This window comes from Impatiens glandulifera, chromosome 6 (genome assembly GCF_907164915.1).
Source record: "Impatiens glandulifera chromosome 6, dImpGla2.1, whole genome shotgun sequence".
Taxonomy (NCBI): Eukaryota; Viridiplantae; Streptophyta; class Magnoliopsida; order Ericales; family Balsaminaceae; genus Impatiens; species Impatiens glandulifera.
The window spans coordinates 36,161,177-36,184,421 of NC_061867.1; the positions used below are offsets into that span (position 1 = coordinate 36,161,177).

A 23,245-nucleotide genomic window follows, 5' to 3' on the forward strand; every position below is an offset into this window, starting at 1 on the left:
TTCGTGCAATTGTAGAATGATTGAAAGTTGAGAGCTCGGAAGAAGAAGTCATTCGTCGTTGTACTTGGATCACCTTTCATAATGAAGAGAGACAACGGTCGAATCTTCCACTTGGATACGTGTCAGCTTTCCGTTGGACGTATGCCATGTGTACGGGATCGTACATAAGAATATGTTCTTGGATCTTGGCGTATCGGATTATACTATAGAATATTCGTTGGATCGTGGTGTACTATAAGGTAGAAGACAGGTTGATGGAATATTTGAGTGTTTGGCAGTTAAGCGTACGAAGCTGACTAGGAAAATGACTGATAACAAATACAGTTGTTTGTTAGGCTGATGAGTTAAGAAGAAAAGTGGATGCTTCTTTAGACGGCTGCTGAAGCAAGGAATTTTCTCACACTTCTTCAGGCCAGAGCGTCTATTGAAGTAAGATGTCTGTTCGCGCACTTCTTCAGACTAACATGTCTGTAGAAGTTAGACGTTTGCTCGCGCATTTCTTCAGACTAACATGTCTACAGAAGTTAGACGTCTGCTCACACACTTCTTCAAACTAACACGTCTGTAGAAGCTAGACGTTTTCTTGTGCACTTCTTTAGACTAACACGTCTATAAAAATTAGACGTCTGCTTGCACACTTCTTTAGACTAACATGTCTGTAGAAGCTAGACGTCTGCTAGCGAACTTCTTTAGACTATCACGTCTATAAAAATTAGACGTCTGCTTGCACACTTCTTCAGACTAACACGTCTGTAGAAGCTAGACGTCTGCTAGCGCACTTCTTCAGACTAACACGTTTAAAGAAGTTAGACGTCTTCTCGCACACTTCTTCGGATTAATATGCCTAGAGAAGTTAGACGTCTGCTCGCACACTTCTTCAGACTAACACGTTTATAGAAGATAAACGTCTTCTCGCGCACTTCTTCAGACTAACATGTTTGTAGAAATTAGACGTTTTCTCACGGACCTCTTCGGACTAATACGTCTATAGAAGTTAGACGTCCGCTCGCGCACTTCTTCAGACTAACATGTCTGTAGAAGCTAGATGTCTGCTCACGCACTTCTTTAGAATAACATGACTATAGAAGTTAGACGTTTGCTCATGCACTTCTTCAGACTAACACGTTGTAAAAACTAGACGTCTGGTCGCGCACTTCTTCAAACTAACATGTTTGTAGAAGTTAGACGTCTGCTCGCGAACTTCTTCAAACTAACACGTCTGTAGAAGTTAGACGTCTGTTCGCGCGTCTTGAGTTGTACCTACGCATAGAGAATTTCACAACTTAATTTTGTTAATGAACACATTATTAAAACTATGTCGTATTGATTTAAACTTATTCACCTAAGTTTATTTAAAAATATTTTTCCTTAATTAATTATTTCTCTTTTAATTAATTTTCTCTTTTTCTTTATTTATCTTAATCTAACAATTATTATATGTGAGTGCACGAACATTGGTAGATACAGTAGAAACAAGAATATTGGCTTGAGTAACGCAAGAGCGTTTATTGAAGTAAGACGTCTGTTCGCGCACTTCTTCAGACTAACATGTCTGTAGAAGTTAGACGTTTGCTCGCACATTTCTTCAGACTAACATGTCTACAGAAGTTAGACGTCTGCTCACACACTTCTTCAAACTAACACGTCTGTAGAAGCTAGACGTCTGCTTGCGCACTTCTTTAGACTAACACGTCTATAAAAATTAGACGTCTGCTTGCACACTTCTTCAGACTAACACGTCTGTAGAAGCTAGACGTCTGCTAGCGCACTTCTTTAGACTAACACGTCTATAAAAATTAGACGTCTGCTTGCACACTTCTTATGACTAACACGTCTGTAGAAGCTAGACGTCTGCTAGCGCACTTCTTCAGACAAACACGTTTAAAGAAGTTAGACGTTAGCTCGCACACTTCTTCGGACTAATATTCCTAGAGAAGTTAGACGTCTGCTCGCACACTTCTTCAGACTAACACGTCTATAGAAGCTAAACGTCTTCTTGCGCACTTCTTCAGACTAACACGTTTGTAGAAATTAGACGTTTGCTCACGGACCTCTTTGGACTAATACGTCTATAGAAGTTAGACGTCCGCTCGCGCACTTCTTCAGACTAACACGTCTGTAGAAGCTAGATGTCTATTCATGCACTTCTTCAGAATAAAACGTCTATAGAAGTTAGACGTTTGCTCATGCACTTCTTCAGACTAACACGTTGTAAAAACTAGACGTCTGGTCGCGCACTTCTTCAAACTAACACGTTTGTAGAAGTTAGACGTCTGCTCGCGCACTTCTTCAAACTAACACGTCTGTAGAAGTTAGACGTCTGTTCGCGTGTCTTGAGTTGTATCTACGCATAGGGAATTTCACAACTTAATTTTGTTAATGAACATATTATTAAAACTATGTCGTATTGATTTAAACTTATTCACCTAAGTTTATTTAAAAATATTTTTCCTTAATTAATTATTTCTCTTTTAATTAATTTTCTCTTTTTCTTTATTTATCTTAATCTAACAATTATTATATGTGAGTGCACGAACATTGGTAGATATAGTAGAAACAAGAATATTAGCTTGAGTAACGCAAACAATTGTGAGAAAATCTAAGGGTTTGTCCATGGATGGAATGTCGACTTAAATAACACAAACATTAATGAGAAAACCTAAGGGTTTTTCCATGGAGGAAATGTCGGCTTGAGTAACCCAAACATTCGTGAGAAAACCTAAGGGTTCATCCGTGGAGGGAAAGTCGGTTTGAGTAACACAAACATTGGTGATACAAAATCTAAGGGTTTAGGCCTAAACGTGTAATTAAATATCTAAATATGCACCCTCGAATTTGGTTATTAAATAATCAAATCATTATAAATATAAAAATATAAAAACTTAAATGAATTGGTTAGATGATCTTTTTAATATTCTTAATTTTTTCAAATAAATATATATAATAATAAGTAATATTAGACCCAAGTAAAACTTTATATATTAGAATTCTTAATTTATACTAGCATGTAACCCGTGCTTTACATGATTATTGAAATAAAAATTGAGAAAAAAAATCGGTTAAAATGTGATAGCTAGCATTTTTAAATTACTCTCACATATATATTCAAATTAATCACAACTCTCGACCCGGTAATCTAGACACTTTGAAAATTAAGTATCATTATATATATAAACTAAAAGTTGAACTTATATTGTTAAAATATCTTGCATTTATCAAATTTGGTATTAAATTGAAATGTAATGTCTTATTAGCCTAGTTGGTTAAAGGGTTGTACTTATTTTTGTTATATTCAAGTTTGAAACATATCTATAGTATTTTTATTTTTAATCGTTTTAAGTTTATAATCAACCCATAATCCGACCCAATCATCTATTTACTCTTACATATATATCAAAATTAACTACCGCTCTTAACCCGACAATCGAACACTTTTGAAATATATATATATATTGATTAAATTGTTGTACTTGTTTGTGTTAGGTTGCAATTAAGTTCGAAACATACTTATAACATTTTTAATTTTAACTTTTTTTAATTTCTTTTAACCAACATCACTTAAAACTAATCCATATAATCAAAACACATTTAAGAAAGAAAACCATGTTTTATTATATTTTTTACTTTAATTAAGTTAAAATATTAAATATATATTAATTACACGATTTTTATAGTTTAGAATAAATTGTTGAAGCTTTTTGTTTATCCAATCTATCAAATCAAATCAAGTTAATAGATAAATATAATATTTTTCATATACAACTATGATACAATTGAACATTAAATAAAATATACAATATTTATTTAAAAAATAACTATAATAATAATCTATTATATATTTAAAACAATACATATAGATTTAACAAATAATAAAAAAATATTTGACTTAAGTCTAACCCCTATTAATTTATTTAATTACATATTAATATATATATATATATAATTAAGTATATACATTAACAATTTTAAAATATATATATTAAATATAAAATTAATTAAAAAATAATTACAAGTAATGGTACTATAAAAATATTATATTTATTTATTTGTATAAATAAATAAATATATTTACTTATTTTATAAATATAAATTAATTTTTTTAGTGTAAAACGGTATAAATTAATAAAATCAAAATTGTTTATTAATTCGTAAATACTTAATTTTGAATATAAAATAATAAGATCTTATCTTAACCTAACCTGAAAAAGGACAACAAAATCCATGGACTAGGTTGAACCACTAATAGACTTATAGCTTAATTAAAAAATGTACTTTATATTTTCTTCCACCCTCTTTTTTCTTTCTCAACTTTTCACTTTCTTTAAAAAAGTATTAAATTTTCCTTATCACTTCATTTATTTGAACTTATTATACAAGTGATTTGTCAAACTTCCTTATATACTTTTAGAACCTTTATCTCATCACTTAAACCAAAGATTTTCCATATACAAACAAATTATTAAAATCTTACATATAAGTCTTGTATGATTGTAAAACACGGTCTCTATTTTTCTCTATATAAAGAGTGTTCTCAATTACAAGGTAGTAAATTGAGAGTAGTATACCATGAAGAAGTCTGTTTTTAATCTCTTACTGATCCTGTGGATGGTGGTAATTACTCTATCCACCAATGTTGGCGGTAGGCCTGTACAAAAGCCAATGCCAGCACCGCACCATTCATCACTTCCAGTTGAGGGAAAACCACCGGTTGATGTGAAATCACCTCCTCATAAATCGCCTAAGACACCACATTCATCGCCTCCTCCACCACCCATAGAGAAACCTATGCCATCACCGCCAAAAGAAGGGAAACCACCCGTTGATGTGAAACCACCTCCCCATAAATCTCCAAAGACACCACAACCATCGCCTCCACCGCCATCCACAGAGAAGCCTATGCCATCACCACCAATTGATGTGAAACCACCTTCCCATAAATCGCCTAAGACACCACATCCATCGCCTCCACCGCCACCCACAGAGAAGCCTATGCCATCACCACCAGTTGATGTGAAACCACCTTCCCATAAATCGCCTAAGACTCCACATCCATCGCCTCCACCACCACCCACAGATAAACCTATGCCATCACCGCCAGTTGATGTGAAACCACCTTCTCATAAATCGCCTAAGACACCACATCCACCGCCACCTACATCGTCTTTAGATCATTTGATGAAACCGTCGCCTGTACAGAAGCCTACACCAACTCCGCACCATCCATCGTTGCCCATACATAAGCCTATTCCAGCTCCAAAACCACATGTGGTTATGCCTCCATCACCATCCGTTTACTAAGGTTAAATTTAGGCTGGTTAAGTTGGAACATGAGAGATCTATCTAATATTAACTTTAATGCTTTAATTATCTATGTATGCAACATTAAGAATTAAGAAAGGAATATGATTTGTTGCTGTTAAACTTTTGAAAATTAATTGAATTGAAAGTGTTTTATTATTGAAATAATTACTCTCTCTTTATACAAAATTTCATTATTAACTTTAATTAAAAAAAATAACTAACTGTTAAAATTAATTAGTAATTTTAATTTAATTAATTAATTAACAATTTATAATATACTAAATAAAGTTTTACCTTCATAAAAACAAGTTGATAAAATATCAAAATTATGATTTTCATTATAATTATTGAAGTCAAAATTTTAATTCTCTAAACATTTATTTTCAAATAAACTCACACCAGATGAGCCATTTCATTTTCAGCAAGTCCAATTTAGTCCTTCCATTTTTATAAGGCTACCCAGTGTAGACCTTCCATTTTTATAAGCTACTCTACACATTCCAATCTCAATTTATCAAATTCCAACTAATCAAAATTTCCCAAGTTTAATTAGCTCAAAACCACCCTAATGATCCATTCAAATTTTATCCTTATATAACATTTTGATAATTTAGGAAAGACTCTTTTTATGTATGGAATTCAATCCGAAATATTTTAATATCTTAAAAAAATTATTTCACATTAACTATGTTAATGAGTTAACTGATATATTATTAGCTAATGAAGACTTTTTCAAAACTAGTATATTTTCTAGCAACATAGTTTAAGGGTATATTATGCTCTTCAAAATAATGTGTCACTTCTTTATTAAAACTTCCTCTTTATCAAAAAGTAGTCAATCATTCCACAAATTAACACCAACATCACTACCATATGTTGCTATCATATCGGTTCCTTTGACAACTGCTGAGGTCCCTTGCCTGTATTAAACTTTAGTAAAGTATAAAGTAATAAACCAATTAGCAAAAGTAAAAAAAGTCAAATTATTTAAAATATTGTATAAAAATTGTTTGTAAGACTCAGACTTTATTAATACAAACTTTCAGATTTTTAAAATAAAATTATATATTTCAATTGCGAATATAAAATTATATATTCTAATTGACGGGTCATTCACAGAATGCAGGACGTGTACAAAACAACGTCTTGGCCTCCGATCATTTTCATCATCGCAACTCCGCGAAAATGAGGATGAAGATGATCCTTTGGTTTTGCACATCTGAACTCAGCCGATAATCAACCATTTCAGCTGATTTAAAGCTAAAAATTAACGCGAGACATTTTAACAAGTTAAACTTTTTAACTAACTAATATATATATATAATGATGCTTAATTTTTAATGTGTCCAGATTGTTGGGTCGAGAGCTAGGGTTAATTTGAATATATATGCGAGAATAAATAAATACTTGAGTTGGATTTTGGGTTGACCCGCCGATAAACTTAAAACGGTTAAAAATAAAATTAAAAATGTTATATGTATGTTTCGAACTTGTAACTTACCAAAAAACAAGTAAACACTTTAACCAAGTGTGATTGTAATGTGGTTTGCCAATGGATAATAGGCCGATATCAATTGAAAGTGGTTAAAAAAATATAAATCAAATATTTGATTAACAAAAGTGTGAGGCCACTATCTTAAATATTAAAAAATATTAATCATATATAAAATCTATATTCTCTCCATAGTCAATCAAAATTTTTCTCTCCCAAAATCTATATAACTTTATTTCCTAATTAATCTATATAAATATATTATCTCTTATTAATATAATTTTTTATTTATTCTATTATTTTAATTATATATATATATATATATACATTAAAAATATAAATAAAGATGAAAAAAAAATAATCTCTTTAATCATTAATTTATAAAAAAACATTATCCCTGTAATCTATAAATACATATAAAAAAACCTATAATTTAATAAATCATATATATATATAATAACTTTTAACAAAACAATTTAAATTTGCACTATAACTCTCTCAATAATCAATCAATGTTTCTCTAATCCAAAATTTATATTAATTTTCTTTCTTAATTAATCTATATAAATATAATAAATGAACTTTTTTTTAAGATAAAATAAACTATATCTTCTAATTAATATCTATATATATATATATATATATATTATATCTTATTAATATAATTTTTTATTTACTCTATTCTTTTAATTAAATATATATATATATATATATATATTGAAAAGATAAATAAAGATGAAAAAAATAAAAAATAATGTCTTTAATTATTAATTTTATAAAAATAAATAATCCATATATATATATATATATATATATATATATATATATATATATAATCTAAGAAACTTGTAGGTTAAGAATATATATTTGAAAACGGAAAATTGATATTCAAGATTCATACCCGTACCCGTGTGCAATGTAAATGGATGGGATATACTTCAAATTGTTTACACGACTCAAAACTTTTAATATTTTATGAAACCTTTTAAAAAGAAAATTAACTAAATTATTCCTTAATATATTAGAGGAAAATGTTCAATTCTAAACTATTTTAATATTTTAAGTTAAAGGAAAATTTATGGGTTAAGCACTTAGGCTAGCTCTGTACATATAAGTAATAAAAATATTACATATCTATATCTATATATATATATATATAATGATGTTTAATTTTGAAAGTGTCCGGATTGCCGGGTCGAGAACTGTGGTTAATTTGGATATTTGGGTCGGATTGTGGGTTGACCCGTTTTTAAATTTAAAACGGTTAAAAATAAAATTACAAATGCTAGAGGTATGTTTCGAACTTGCAACCTAACAAAACAAATACAACTCTTTAACCAACTAGGCTACAAAGACTTTATATTTTAAATTCAACATCAAAATTGATAAACACGGGACGTTTTAATATTAATATAAGTTCAACTTTTTAATTAATTAATATATAATGATGTTGAGTAAATAGATACTTGGGTCGGATTGTGAGTTGACCCACCCATAATAAACTTAAAACGGTTAAAAATAAAATTAAAAATGTTATCTGTAATTTTTTTCACGGTTTTTTATATTATTACTCGTGTAAATGCACGGGCTAAATGCTAGGTATAAACTATAATTATAATCATCTCTATTTCTCTTATTTATTATAAATTAACTTAAATGTTTCATATTTGACATATTATCACAAGTAGTCATTCTAATTTTAAAAATTGGAAATGCAATGACAATAAAATTTTTATTTGTTTGAATATAATAAATGTAACATTATTTTTAGTTTCAGCTTATTCCGTTTTTAGCTAATTGAATGAAATATTTTATCTATTAGATAAGAGTAAAAAATGAATATATATTAATTTCAAAAGTGTCGTATAACAGAATCGAGAACTGTGGTTAATTTAAATATATATATGTGAGTGAAAATGGATAATTGAGTCGGATTTTGGGTTCACTCGCCATAAATTTAAAAAAGTTAAAAATAAAATTAAAAGTATTATAATTATGTTTTGAACTTGCAACCTAATAAAACAAAACAAGTACAACTTTTAACTAACTAGACTAATAAGATTTTATATTTTAAATTTAACACCAAACTTAATTACGCGAGACATCTTAAATAATATAAGTTCAACTTTTTAACTAACTAATATATATATATATATATAATATAATATAATGAAACTTAATTTCAAAAGTGTCCTATTTGCCAGGTTGAGAGCTGTGGTTAATTTGAATATATATATATATATATATATATATATATATATATATATATATATATATATATATATATATATATATATATATATATATATATATATAAAAGAGTAAATGGATACTTGGATTGGATTGTGGGTTGATTTTTCTATAAATTTAAAACAGTTAAAAATAAAATAAAAAATTCTATATGTATATTGTAGCAACCTAAGAAAACAAGTACAACTCCTTAACAAAGTGTGATTAAGATGTGATTTGCTGAAGAATAATATGCTAGTATCAATTTAAGGCGGTTAAAAAATATGAATCAAATATTTGATTGACCAAAGTGTAAGATCACGATTCTAAATGTTAGAAAATATGAATCAAATATTTATTCACCAAAGTGAAAGTGTAAGGTCACGAGATGAGAGGTGCATTCAAAAAAAAATATGTTATGATATATTAGAGAAGATAAGTGTTTATCAAAATGAATAAAATGTGAAATTAGAGTATTTTATTTTTTATTTTAATATATTATTCGTAATTTATTAAAAAAAATTAAACATTGATTACATATTATTATTTATTTTATGTATATTTTTATTCTTATGAATTCGACGAGAATCTTCCTAGTACATAAATAATATATCAACTTGAGTTTGCATAACAAGTCTCTAAAAAAATTATCTTCCACTTAAGTTCCTAAAATTAAAATTTTAAGAATAAATTTTGACAAAGTGTTATCGTGATTCTATTCCGTGAAGTTTGAGGAAATAAATTTTGTGACACAAATAAGTGTATGATCAATTGGGCTTTTATCTGGGCATATGGGTTTGGAGAAAGGGATCCAATGATTAATCTATATATTAATTTTTGATTTGTTTTTAATACGATAACAAAACAAAGAGAAATATATATATATATATATATATTTATTTTAATGAGTCTTTTCATCTTTTAAAATGAGAGACATTCTGGTTTATTTTTAAAAAATAAATAAATATATTAAAATTAAACTAATTTCATTAGTTAAATGAAAAGAGAATTTTGATAAATTTAATAAAAAATTAAATTTACACCAAATTTAAATATAAATTAAAATAAAATTTTAATTATTAAATTAACATTAATTCTTTGAATGAAGTCATTAACAAATATTAAATACATCCAATATTGTTATTTGTCATTTGAACAACTAGGTGAATTCCCGTACAATACATACTGAGAAAGATAAGAAAAAAAACAAAAAAAAGTTTACAACCATCTACAACATTATCAAAAACTCTTTTTGCCCTTACTTTGGCCCACTAATCCCCAATCGAACTCTCATCTCGTGACCTTAATTTCATTTCGATTAATCAACGATCTCATTCAACATTTATCCACCGATCTCAATTGAACTCACTTTTTTAGAGACCTTACATTCACTTTAGTCAAAATATTAATATGTTTTACCAATACCCCCAATCGACCACTTATCAAGAGTCAAACTTTTTTACCCTCACTTTGGTCATCCACCAATCCCTAATCAATTGACCTTTTCTCAAGTCCTTACATTCACTTCGATTAAACAAACAATCTCCTGTCATATTTTATAATATACAACCAAACTTTTCATATCCTCACTTCAACTAATCAAACCATCAAATTCCACACTTATCCATACCATCAATATTTCTAATCTTGTGACCTTCCACTTTTACTTCAGTCAAAATCAACCATCTCCACCAATATTACTAATATATTTACCAATCCTTCCAACCGACATCTCATCGAGAGTCAAACTCTTTTATCCTCACTTTGGTCCACCAATCCCCAATAAATTGACCTCTCTTTTCTCAAAGTTTACAACCATCTCCAACATTATCAAAAACTCCTTTTTCCCTCACTTTGGCCCACCAATCCCCAATCAATCTCTCATCTCATGACATTAATTTCATTTCGACTAATTAACCATCACATTCAACATTTATCCACCGATCTCAATTGAACTCACTTTTTTCGAGACCTTACATTCACTTCGGTCAAAATACTAATCTCTTTTACCAATACCCCCAATCGACCTCTAGTCAAGAGTCAAACTCTTTTACCCTCACTTTGGTCATCCACTAATCCCCAATCAATTGACCTTTTCTCGAGACCTTACATTCACTTCGATCAAACAACGAATCTCCTCTCATATTTTATAATATACAACCCAACTTTTCTTATCCTCACTTCAACTAATCAAACCATCAAATTCCACACTTATCGATACCATCAATATTTTTAATCTCGTGACCTTCCACTTTTACTTTGGTCATAATCAACCATCTCCACCAGTATTACTAATATATTTTACCAATCCTCCCAATCGAAATCTCATTGAGAGTCAAACTCTTTACCCCACAACTCTCGACCTGTCAATCCGACATTTTAAAAATTAAGCATTATTATTATATATATATATATATATATATATTAGAGAGGTTGGATGAGTATTAAACATTCAAATATTTTCGAGAATTGGACGAGAAACACATATAAAATGTACAAAGCGCATATAAGATGTTAGTGAGACCGTAAACATCACCCTAGAATTTTTATATTAAGCATTATATTATTATATATATAAATATAAATATATATATATATATATATATAAACCTCCAAAATCTTGTAAGAATTTGAAATTATTAATTTATAAAATTATATATTATAATTTTATTATTTATATATAAAATTGATTGATAAGATAAATTATATAAATATAAAATTAATAATGAAAGAAAAATTAATTATTATTATTATTATTGAATTGAGAAGAACCAGCATTTTCTCGTGCATTTATAAAAATATATCTAAAATATTATTTATTTATAAATATTTTAGATAAAATTAATATTATTTAAATCTAATTAATTTAAAATTAGTTTTAATTTGTAAAAATTAAGTTTAATCTTAAACTTAATATTAACATATATTTTATTCCCTCGCATCCACTTAACCCTAAATTAACCCCTCAATTGATGACACACCTCTTATATCTCGTTAAACTCAACCACTAACCTTCAATGGACTCATATTGTGACTCACATTTTTTCATATGCCTCTATCCCTCGACAAACTACTCACCAATCTTATTTAACCTCTCTTTTACTCCCATTTCAACAAATCAATAACTAGTCCTCCAATTGATCACATACCTCTTATCTAACGTCAAACCAACCACTAACCACCACCCGACATTCATCTCATTACTCACACTTTCAAATGTTTGTAAAACCAACCATTATTTCCAACCTCACACTCGACAAACCACCTATCACCCGACCTCCATCTCGTGACCTCACACTTTCATATGTTCGCCAAATCAAGCACTAATTCTAACCTCACACTCGAAAAACCAATCCACCACCCGACCTCCATCTCGTGGCCTCACATTTTCAAATACTTGTCATACCAACCACTAATTCCGACCTCACACTCGACAAACCACCCAACCTCCATCTCGTGACCTCACACTTTCAAATGTTCACGAAACCAACCACTAATTCCGACCTCACACTTTCAAATGCCTATCAGTTGTTTAATAGTTAAGAATGAAAATTTTCATATTTTGGGATTCGAACCCAAAATAATAAAATGAAGGTATTGAAATAATTTTATTATTTTGTGTGTCTTAATCATAAAATGTGACCACTCTAACCATTATACCACTTGAGATTATTGAAATAATTTTATTATTTTGTGTGTGTATATATTTTTTGTATTTTATTATTAATTAGTTAATTTTTATATTAACTAAAAAAATTATTTATATTTATAAAAATTATTATAATATTTATATATGATTAGAGAAAAAATGTATGATAAAAGATAAAATGTATTTATATAAAATTAATGATAAAAAAATAATAATAATATATATATATATATATATATAAGTTGTAGCTAAATTTAATATATATATATATATATATATAAATTAAATATGTAATATTATATATAAATATAAAAATTATGAAGGTATTTAAATTATTATAAAAAAATATTTATATATATATAAATAAAATAAATATGTAATATATATGAAGGTATATGCATTTATAACCAAAGAATTGTTTATATATATATTTATATATATATAAAATAAATATAAAAATGATGAAGGTAGGTGCATTTATAACTAAAAAAATTGTTTATATATATAATTAAAATAAATATAAAAATTATCAAGTTAGATGTATTTATAACAAAAAAAAATAATTGTATATATATAAATATAAAATTATGAAGGTAGTTGCATTTATAAAAAAATAAAAATAAAAAATTGTTTATATATAAATAAAATAAAAATAAAAATTATGAAAGTAATTACATTATAATAATAAAAAAATTTGTTATATGGTAAGGAAATATATATATATATATATATATATATATATATATATATATATATATATATATAATATAATATAATATAATATATATGGCAAGGGAAAATAAAATTTAATTAAGAAAAATAGAATAATAGAGTAGAGATAAAATATTGATGACGTGGATTATACGCATATATTTATATTTAAATATATATATATATATATTATAGTGTTTATATATATATATATATATATTATAGTGTTTATATATATATATATAAATTATTAATATGATAAATTATATTTATATAAAATTAATAATGATAGATAATATATAATTAATTAGGAGATATAAAAAATTATATATATGTATGTATGGGGTAGAATTTATAATTTATGAATATAATTAAAAAAGTAAACCAATTATAATTATAGAGGAGATAAATTAATGATTTAAGAAAGAGAAATTTATGATTTATGAGAGAGATTCGATGAATATTAAACCTTTTGAATCTCGTGTGAATTTGAAGAGAAACTCATATAAAATATATAGTGATACGGCAAATGCATATGAGCTATGATATCTATTAATATAAGAGGATGAGTTTATTGTTGTTATCACTAACTATTAAAAAGAAGACAAGAACAATTTAGAACGAACATTACAAGCCTAGAATATCCAAAATTAAAATCCCTAATTTGAAGCTTCTTGAAGACCAAAAATGGCCAAATCTTCTCCTCTCATTTTTGTTCAAAATTTTGTAATAATATAGCCTCAGACATATGTAATTCAACGTATCTAAGCTCTACCATTTTGGTTAATTATAGAGGGATAATATTGATTTTCCTCCATTGTATTCTTGAACTTCAATGAATAATCTTATCTTCTTGATGAAATTGGATGATTTTTAACAAAACAATATCAATATGTTTTGAACTTCAATTGGCTTCAAATAGTTTCAAATTTGGTGGTCAAGATTGAAAGTTCCATTTTTTGAAAAATAAATAAATATCAAGGTTTATTTGTTGCTTTATTTCAACTTCATGTGATCCCTCTAACGTTCATGGGTCTTCATCCATTGATCATATAGAGCAATAGAACAGATGAAACCTCAATTCAGGTTGTTGTGAGGCTGTTGATGGTAGTGGACCTCCATTTAAGGCCGACCCTAGGGTAAGCCCACAAGTCCTCGGACTAGGGCAACCCACTTCCGAGGTAGCCCATATATTAAAAATAGGAAATTATTTTATTAAATTTGTTGTAATAATAAACATAAAGTGTTGTAACTTGGTGGTTTTAAGATAATAATGTAAAGCTTTTATTTAGTCATGGATTCAAATCTCACTAAAAATTGATTTTTTTTTATTAATATCTTAAATAAGACCTATGACAACAATAAAAAATATCGATCTTTTTTCTACCGGATGCTGGGGTAGCCCAAATTTCGGGGCCGGCTCTGCCTCCATTCAGATGATCCTCTCTAGTAGGGGATCCAAGACAAAGAAATCCAAGTTGTCCAACCTTAGTCGGCGTTGACTCCGCGTGCACTACAGTCATGGCGATCCGTAGTTGTCGGTACTGCCTGAGGCAGTATTCTAACAATTTTATTTTGTTTTCAAAACATGCAAAACAAAAATAAAAGGTTATTCATAGTATTTTTTCACCAACTCATTTTGTACTTATTTACATGATACCTCGATTTGGTTTAATTAAAAATTTTCCGATGTTAAATTATTTAGAATCCAACTAATACAACATGAATTCAAAATTATTTATTACTAGTAATGTACAATGAGCCTTTACGTGAATATTTTCTAAATAATTTCGAAGCTCATAATTTGTAAATTTTATATTGGGATAAATAATGAGTGCCTACACTAGTATAATAATTAATTTTGTGTTTGAAAAATTAGTATCGAATTATTCTCTTATAATAAAGTCTTGCAAATAAATTCTTTAGGTGATAAAGTCAATTCCAAAATCCTTCAGAACATGGTTTTCTCTAAAATTAAGATAAAACTACCTATACTGAAGATAAATATAATTTTGAAAGAGGGTTATCAAGAGTACATTGGCCTCTCTATCCACTTTTATGATGTCTTTGTTTATTAATTCTAAGAGTGTGGATGTGAAGATTGAATTAATTATGTTCAAATTTCTCTAGGCTTCCTCCAAGTCTTCCTTTGATCATTCAAAATGTTGGGTTAAAGTGAAGAAAATCAAGAATATTTTGAAATTTTATGTAATCCGTTAGATTGTAAATCTTAATTTACAAAAATATTGGGTAACCCATTATATGTGATATAGTGGAAGACATAAGAGACTTAAAGGTCCTGTGCTTTTACTCTTGTCTAAGGTGTTTACCATGCTAAAATTCGATGTGGGGTTGTACATCGAGAGGAGAATAGAGAAGTTGTGACCAAGAAGGTCACAATATTGTTGATATGATGGTGATTCTTGAATTTGGGAGCTATGAGACTTTTCTTGTTGACAAAGAAAATGATAGAAGACAAGATGGAGATAAGGTGAAGTGTTGATAATGAATTTACAAATATTACAAATATGGTATATTCATGGTACATAACTTTAGTACAAAGAAATGGTATATTCAACAAAAGAAAAGTATATTTTTTGGTATATAATCTTGATATTAGTAAATATGATTAACACAAAAGGAAAGTAGATCTTTTGTTATGTAAATAAAATTAGGAAATATGGTAAGAATATTTTGGAAGCTTTTTGAAAGATTTGAACAATATATTGATATTGACCTAATTGAGGCTTATTTAAAGGTGCAGTCAAACACTTTAGAAAGTCAAGTTTTTTTTAAGAGCATTGCTTCCCCGTGAATTGTTTGTGAGCTTTCATTATGAGAGAATAATTATAATACTCCTATAACAATATTAATAATAATGTTGAGAGCCTCCTATGCTTCAAAAGTGGATGTAGGCCAGTTTTGACCAAACCACTATAAATTTTGTGTACGCGTTCTTAAGTTTTCTTTCTTTTGTTTCCGCAATTGTTCGGTGTTGTTGTTGTTCTTGTATTAAGGAATACTTCTTATCATAGTATTCCAACAAGTGGTATCAGAGCGAGGCTATTCGAGAGGAGAGGAAACTACAAAACTTGAATGATCCTTCTGTAGACACTCATTTATCAACCCCCAATTTTATAGTTTATTCTTTTATTAAATCTGAGCCTATAAATATTTTTGAATTCATTCACGGGCTCATTGCACGATTTATTTTAAAGACGATTACTTTTAAAACAATTGAGTTTTTAAAAATATTTGATTTTGGATTCTTAATAAGTTAAGGTAATAGTTTGTCTATGTTACAACACTTAGGGAAGTTATTATATTTAGAATATTCAAGGTTTTATTTAATTAATTATTTTGGGTATTCATATATAAAAAAAAGAGAATTATGAAATATATATTAACGTCTTTATATAAAGTCGTTAGTTATATTTTGTGTATTTTATTTTAATTAGATTAGTTTTCTTAATTTGTTAGATTAGTTGTCGATTAGTTGTTAGATTAGTTTTGAGATTTGATTTTGAATAAGTTAGTTAGCATTTTATTTATTAATTAGAATTGTTCCTTAAAAATAGGAATAATTAAAAATAAAATTGTTTATTTGTTTTTTAACAAAAATATTTTTTTTGTAGGGTGTGTAAGGGGATAACAGTGCAAAAATAAAAAGATAACGGTGTCTACACAATCGTGAGAAGCACCTAGGTCAAAGAAGAAAAAATTGAAGGAAGAAGTTGCCAAGAAAAAAAGGGAAGAAGATACAAACAAGGAAGGGTTCAGCCGTGAGCAAGAGCATGAAGAATTGGTAAATTTTAATTACAAAATTAAAATGACCAAGTATTACATTATTATTAAATAAAGCTTAAATCCCATTGGATGAAAATTCACGTGACATGTCAAGTGAAGATTACTACATTATTTTAAAATAGTTTTTCTTTCCAACGGTAAAATGTGTTAAATGAGTCTTTGGACCCTAGGGGTTTCATAGCTTTGCCTATAAATACCCCTCTTAACACCCTAGAAAAAACCTCTCTCTTTTCACATTCATGTGACCTTCTTTTTTTTTTAAACTCCTTTTCATTATCTCATAGTCCTAGGCTGCCCAATTCCTTGCACAACCGAAATCAAGAACAACCATATTGTAAGCTTTTGATTTCCTCCTTTTTTTTGTTTTACAATGTTTTGCCTATTTCATTAAATAAAAATCATTGCATGCTTTAATTTATTATTTTCTTGGACTCTTTAATTTCATGCATGATCATGTAAATAGGTATGTTATGTAACATGAATAAAAAAAATAGAAAGTTAAAAATCAAAACAAAAATATAGCTGAAGTATGATTAAAAAATAAGTACACTTTACGTCTTTGACTTTGTATTTTTGGTTTTCTAACTTTCTCACCTCCCCTTTGGCTGAAATTTTATATGCATGTTAATTAATATAGTTTTGAAAACATATAAAAAATTTAGAAATTTCAGAACTGTTTTGATAAGTATATAAATTGAAAAACCGAAACTGACCCAAAACTTGCATGTTTTCAGTTTTTTAATTTGTAAATTTTTATTCTTAGCTTTGCACATATCATGTTTATGTGAATTTTTGTAGGAATTTTATTTAATACAAATAGAATAACATATAAAAAAATTAGACTATTCTAAATAGTTTTGCTTGAAAAATAAAAACAATATAAAAGAAGTGATCAAAATATGCATGTTCTTAATTGTAAATATTGATCTTGAATATTTTGTGTGACCTTTGGGTGAAATATTATATTTATGTTATATTGTTATAACTTATTATTTAATATTCCTTTGGGCCAAAAATATTATGGGTTTTTGTCTTGTCTCGGGTTACTTGGTCGTGTTTTTGAATTTTAATGTCGTCCTACCAAAAAGAATGGCTAATGCTGCTTCCAACGCTTTTCCAGCGACGCTTCTGATCCCAAAATAATTCCAGCAATTGAAAAATTGCAGCGACACTCAACTGCCGATGCTTTGAGTTCTTTCTCATGGCTGAACTTGTTCATGACGCTTTCCAACCGACGCTTGCTGCCTTACTTCATCTTTTTGGCTTTTATTTTATATTTATGTATAGCTTTAGGTTTGTTATTTTTTCTTTTTCTTTTTCTTTTTTTGAATTTTGAATTTGAGGTTTGTGGCTTGTTTGATCTGAGGTTAGATAAAAAATTTCAAATTAAACCCTAACTAAAATTGAACCTAGCCCAAGCTTAGACTTAGGACTTTCCTTAGACTTAGGACTTTTTTTTTAATTCTTTTAAAATAAAACCCTAAAAATAATATAATTTTAGACCCTTTAAATAATTCACTAAAGTTCTTGAAAATTAATTGAGACATAGGCCAATTAATTTTTTTTATTAATAACTTACATAGTTTTGATTTTTAGGATAGCTTTATGTGTGGATTATTTGTTTTATTTTTCTTTTGTCTTTGTTTATTATTTTTTTATCTCATTCAAACCCTTTAAATATTTAAAATGGAAAATTCTAAAATGTAAAACGTAAGAAATTTGAAAAAATACTAAAATTAATTAGTAGAGACCTTAGGAGCATTGTGGGACATAGTGTCTAAAACCCTTTCCCACACGTAACCAAACGCAGAACTCACTTCTCTTAATTTCCTAATTTTTGAAATTAGGTGGCGACTCTCTAGTCATGAGGATTAATTAAAATTGAAAAAGTTAAAGTAGACCTATGACATACTTCTCATTAAAAAACTCTTAATCTCTCTCAAATTTGACGGGAATGTAAGATATTGAGTTGTCTATAAAACCTCATTTTTTAAACTTAAAATTTTCAAACAGATTGTCATTCATGATGCCATCAATTAACAAATCAATATAATTTCCAGCCAAGCTTTCACCATTGGCTATACCAATCAAGTTCAGTTCATCATCCTTTAGATCTGTATTATTAGGTTTTTTTGATTTAGCTGAATTTAATTCCATGAATAGCTCCAACTCAGATCCAATTTCTTCAGTGTTTCCAGATTCTGATAGACTATGTCCTTTAACAATTTCAGCTAGATGTGTAGGTTGTTTAGAAGATCCTGCAATTTTAGTCTCAGTTTCAGAATCCTGGGCGCATTTAGTGTCTTCTGTCCAACCTTTTTCAAGCCTAATACATAGTCTGGATATCTGACTTTCCATTTGATCCTTAGCAGGACATGTAGACTTAGCATTCTGATCATTAATGGAACCCGAGACTTTTAGATTTGCAAGATTTCCCATTGCAGAATAAGACTCTGAAATTATATCCTTCTTTGGACCTAATGGACTCTAAGCAACATATATTTCCAACCCTGTAGAGGCAATTTCAAAATAACACATTTTTCCCAGTTCAGCATCCTCTCTAGCAGGACCGGTAAAATTTGTTTTTTGATCTTTTTCTACACCTGAATTACCCAAACTGTCATGTTTTCCTGCTTCTGAAACTGACCCCGACCTTGTAATATTCTTTGAACCTATTAATTCTTGACCAGCAGTCTTATTAAGCCCTGTCATACTTACTTCAATAGGAACCCCAATACCAACTTCAGTAGGATCATTCAAAACAGACATAAATCTCAGCATAATATTTTCACCCGATTTAGAAACAGACCCCAATTTTGAGCTTACAATAGGACCCAATAAACTTGTACAATTTATGCCATTTTCTTGCATTACCTTAGAGCCTTTTTGACAGATTATCTCCTACATTGTGTTGGGTAAAATTATTTTGACTAAGTGTTGAAAGAATTTAACCACTAAGATTTTGATGATGAAATGATTTATGAGTTTTGATGCAGGTGTATTGAAACAATATTTCATAAGACTTGGCTCTAATGAGGGTCATTAAACTGATTTTGGCATTCAATGCATAGAATTAGACGTACAGTCTAACTCACCGGAGTTAGACGTGTAGTCTAATGAATGTAAAAAATTAGACGTAAGTCTAATAGATACACGGAATTAGACGTAAGTCTAATGTATTCGAAATTAGACGTACAGTCTAACTCACCGGAGTTAGACGTGTAGTCTTATGAATGTAAAGAGTGACATAAGTCTAATGAATACACGGAATTAGACGTAAGTCTAATAGGTTTGAAATTAGACGTACCGTCTAACTCACCAGAGTTAGACGTATTGTCTAATAGACTTGTAATTAGACGGATGGTCTAATAGATATTCGGAATTAGACGTACAGTCTAACTCACTGGAATTAGACGTGTAGTCTAATATATTTACAATTAGACGGATAGTCTAATTTGTTCGGAATTAGACGTGTAGTCTAATTAGTGAAAGTTAGACGTGCGTCTACCTCCTTTAGACAAGTCTGAGGTAGAACCGGAATTAGACGTGTAGTCTAACTCAGTGGAGTTAGACGTACCGTCTAATGGTTATTGAATAATTAGACGTGTAGTCTAATAAGTGAAAGTTAGACGTGCGTCTAACTCCTTTAAACAAGTCTGAGGTAGAACCGGAATTAGACGTGTAATCTAACTTAGTGGAGTTAGACGTACCGTCTAATGGTTATTGAATAATTAGACGTGTAGTCTAATTAGTGAAAGTTATACGTGCGTCTAACTCCTTCAGATAAGTCTGAGGTAGAACCGGAATTAGACGTGTAGTTTAACTCAATGGAGTTAGACGTACCGTCTATTGGTTATTGGATTATTAGACGTAAGTCTAATTTTCTTAGACTAGCCAGTCTAATAGACGTTATTATTTAAAGGAGATGTGTGATTTCATTAGACTGATTTTACAATCCGTCTAACTGAAATACGTTTAATGCTTAATTCAAGCAGTATGCTTGAATCTAGCATTTCTCCTACCCGCGTGCTATAGTTGTACCCTACTTCTGCTCCACTTTCTAGTGAAGATTAGTACAAAAGCTATATGCAACCAACCAAGGAATTCCACGTAAGGGAATTTTCCTCACATTACTTGTTTTGTAGGTACATACCTGATGGAATATTCGGCGCACTACCAGTGATGTACGGCCACGATCCTTGTGCTCAGAACCTGCTGTGTACAATGGAGGCTTTCGAATGGAAGAATGCCACGTATCATTCTAAAAGATTCGACCGTTAGCTCTTGCTCAGTATTTAACAAATCTAAAGGACAACGGACAATCTGCCTCACAAATTTGCCTTAGAGAACGAACAAACAATCTGATTTTGCAGAGAGAGAAACTACTCAATCATCTTGCTTACTGAACTCATACTGTGAAGCTACTTTCTGATTGTACTGTGTGTGAATCAAGAGAGAGCTAGAATCAAAACACCTTTAGCTGAGTGATATTCTTCATCTTTTAATTGAACAGAAAGTGTTCTGTTCAATAGTGAGCTAAGTGTGTGTATAAACTGTATTTGATTCGAATCATATTATAGTGAATCCTTCCGGTAGTTGGAAGAAGGGGTGACGTAGGAGAGTTTCTCCGAACATCCATAAACAAACTGCTGTGTTCTTTCATTTCTGTTATCTTCTCATATTTCATTTTGTGCTTCAAACCCAAGTAAAAAATTCCGCCTTAAATCTGTTTCAAGTGTTTACAAGTGTTTGCGTAGAATAGAAAGCGAATTAAATCTCTAACAGGACTTCTTTCAAACCGTTTTTCATAAGTCTTCATCCTTAGCCAGACCCCCATCTCTATCGATAAAGCTGATCGTATCAATTGGTATCAGAGCCTTGTTTCTATTCTCAAGCATCAAGAACCCGAAGCATGTCTATCATCAATGAAATTCCTCTTCTGTCAAGGGACAACTACGAATATTGGATGATAAGAATGCAAGCCCACTTGGCTATTATTAACTATGATATGTGGAGCGTTATCACTGATGGCTCCATAAAGATTTCGAAGCGAAGAAGTGAGTGGACTACTGAAGATAAGATAACCAACAACCTAGATAACGCTGCTAAGAATATTCTATACCAGTCGCTCAACATGAATATGTTCTGTGAGATCAAGTCATGTTCCACTGCTAAAGAGATATGGGATAAGCTTAATCAGATCTACGGTACAAACTCTCAAGCAAAGAAGAACCAAAAAGCGTTCATATGCAGTAAAAACAAATCCAATTGGGCTGACAGTGATTCAGAGGAGCCTCTTGCTGAAAAAGAGAATGAAGTTGTCACATGTCTGATGGCAGATGATCAATCCAAGGTAAATAATGTCTCTGCACCAGAATTTACAAACGAGGAGTTAACTAATGCACTCAATGAAATGTCTATTGAGTACAAGAAGTTAACTGACTCTTTTTATGAAATGAAAGTTAAATATGAATCAACTATTCTTTCTTCAAACCAAGAATCTAAACCAAACGTTTTTGATGAAAACTTAACAGAGATCTCGTCTGAGAATGAGATGCTCAAAGAACAGATTCAAATTCTTTAATCTGAAAACAAGAGATTAAATTATATAGTCAGTGCATGGACAAGATCTAGAGATGTTGTCAAATATCAGATCAGCATGTTGAAACTTGCTGGATCTAGATCCGGATTGGGATATGACAACAATGACCCTAGTCTGTCCTGCAAAAAGTCAAATTCTCCAAGTGACAAGTTTAAGCCTATAAACTTTATCAAAGGAAGTATGACTGACATTAAATCTGATCATATTCATCAAGAAGTTGCTTTCAAAAATGAAATAGTCTATGTTTCGCCGACTGTTAACTGGCTTAAGAATAAGCTAAAAAAATCTAATAAGTATGGTAATTTAAAACCTGATTCTAAATCAAGGAGTTTTAAAAGAAAATCTTCTTCAAAACCTAAAGGATCAGTGGCTAGAAGAAAGTCATCTGCTAAGTCAAAAACATACGCATTAATCACAACTCAAAATGGGAAATCCATCAGAATAACCCAAATAT

At 29.3% G+C, this 23,245-nt stretch overlaps 1 protein-coding gene across 1 annotated transcript; it reads left to right on the forward strand.

Annotated features, from left to right (window-relative positions):
• Positions 1-4,566: 4,566 nt before the first annotated feature.
• On the forward strand, positions 4,567-5,298 carry LOC124943557 (protein TRACHEARY ELEMENT DIFFERENTIATION-RELATED 7A-like). The gene has a single exon (XM_047484052.1). The coding sequence runs from the start codon at positions 4,567-4,569 to the stop codon at positions 5,296-5,298; it is 732 nt and encodes a 243-aa protein (XP_047340008.1).
• Positions 5,299-23,245: the final 17,947 nt, after the last annotated feature.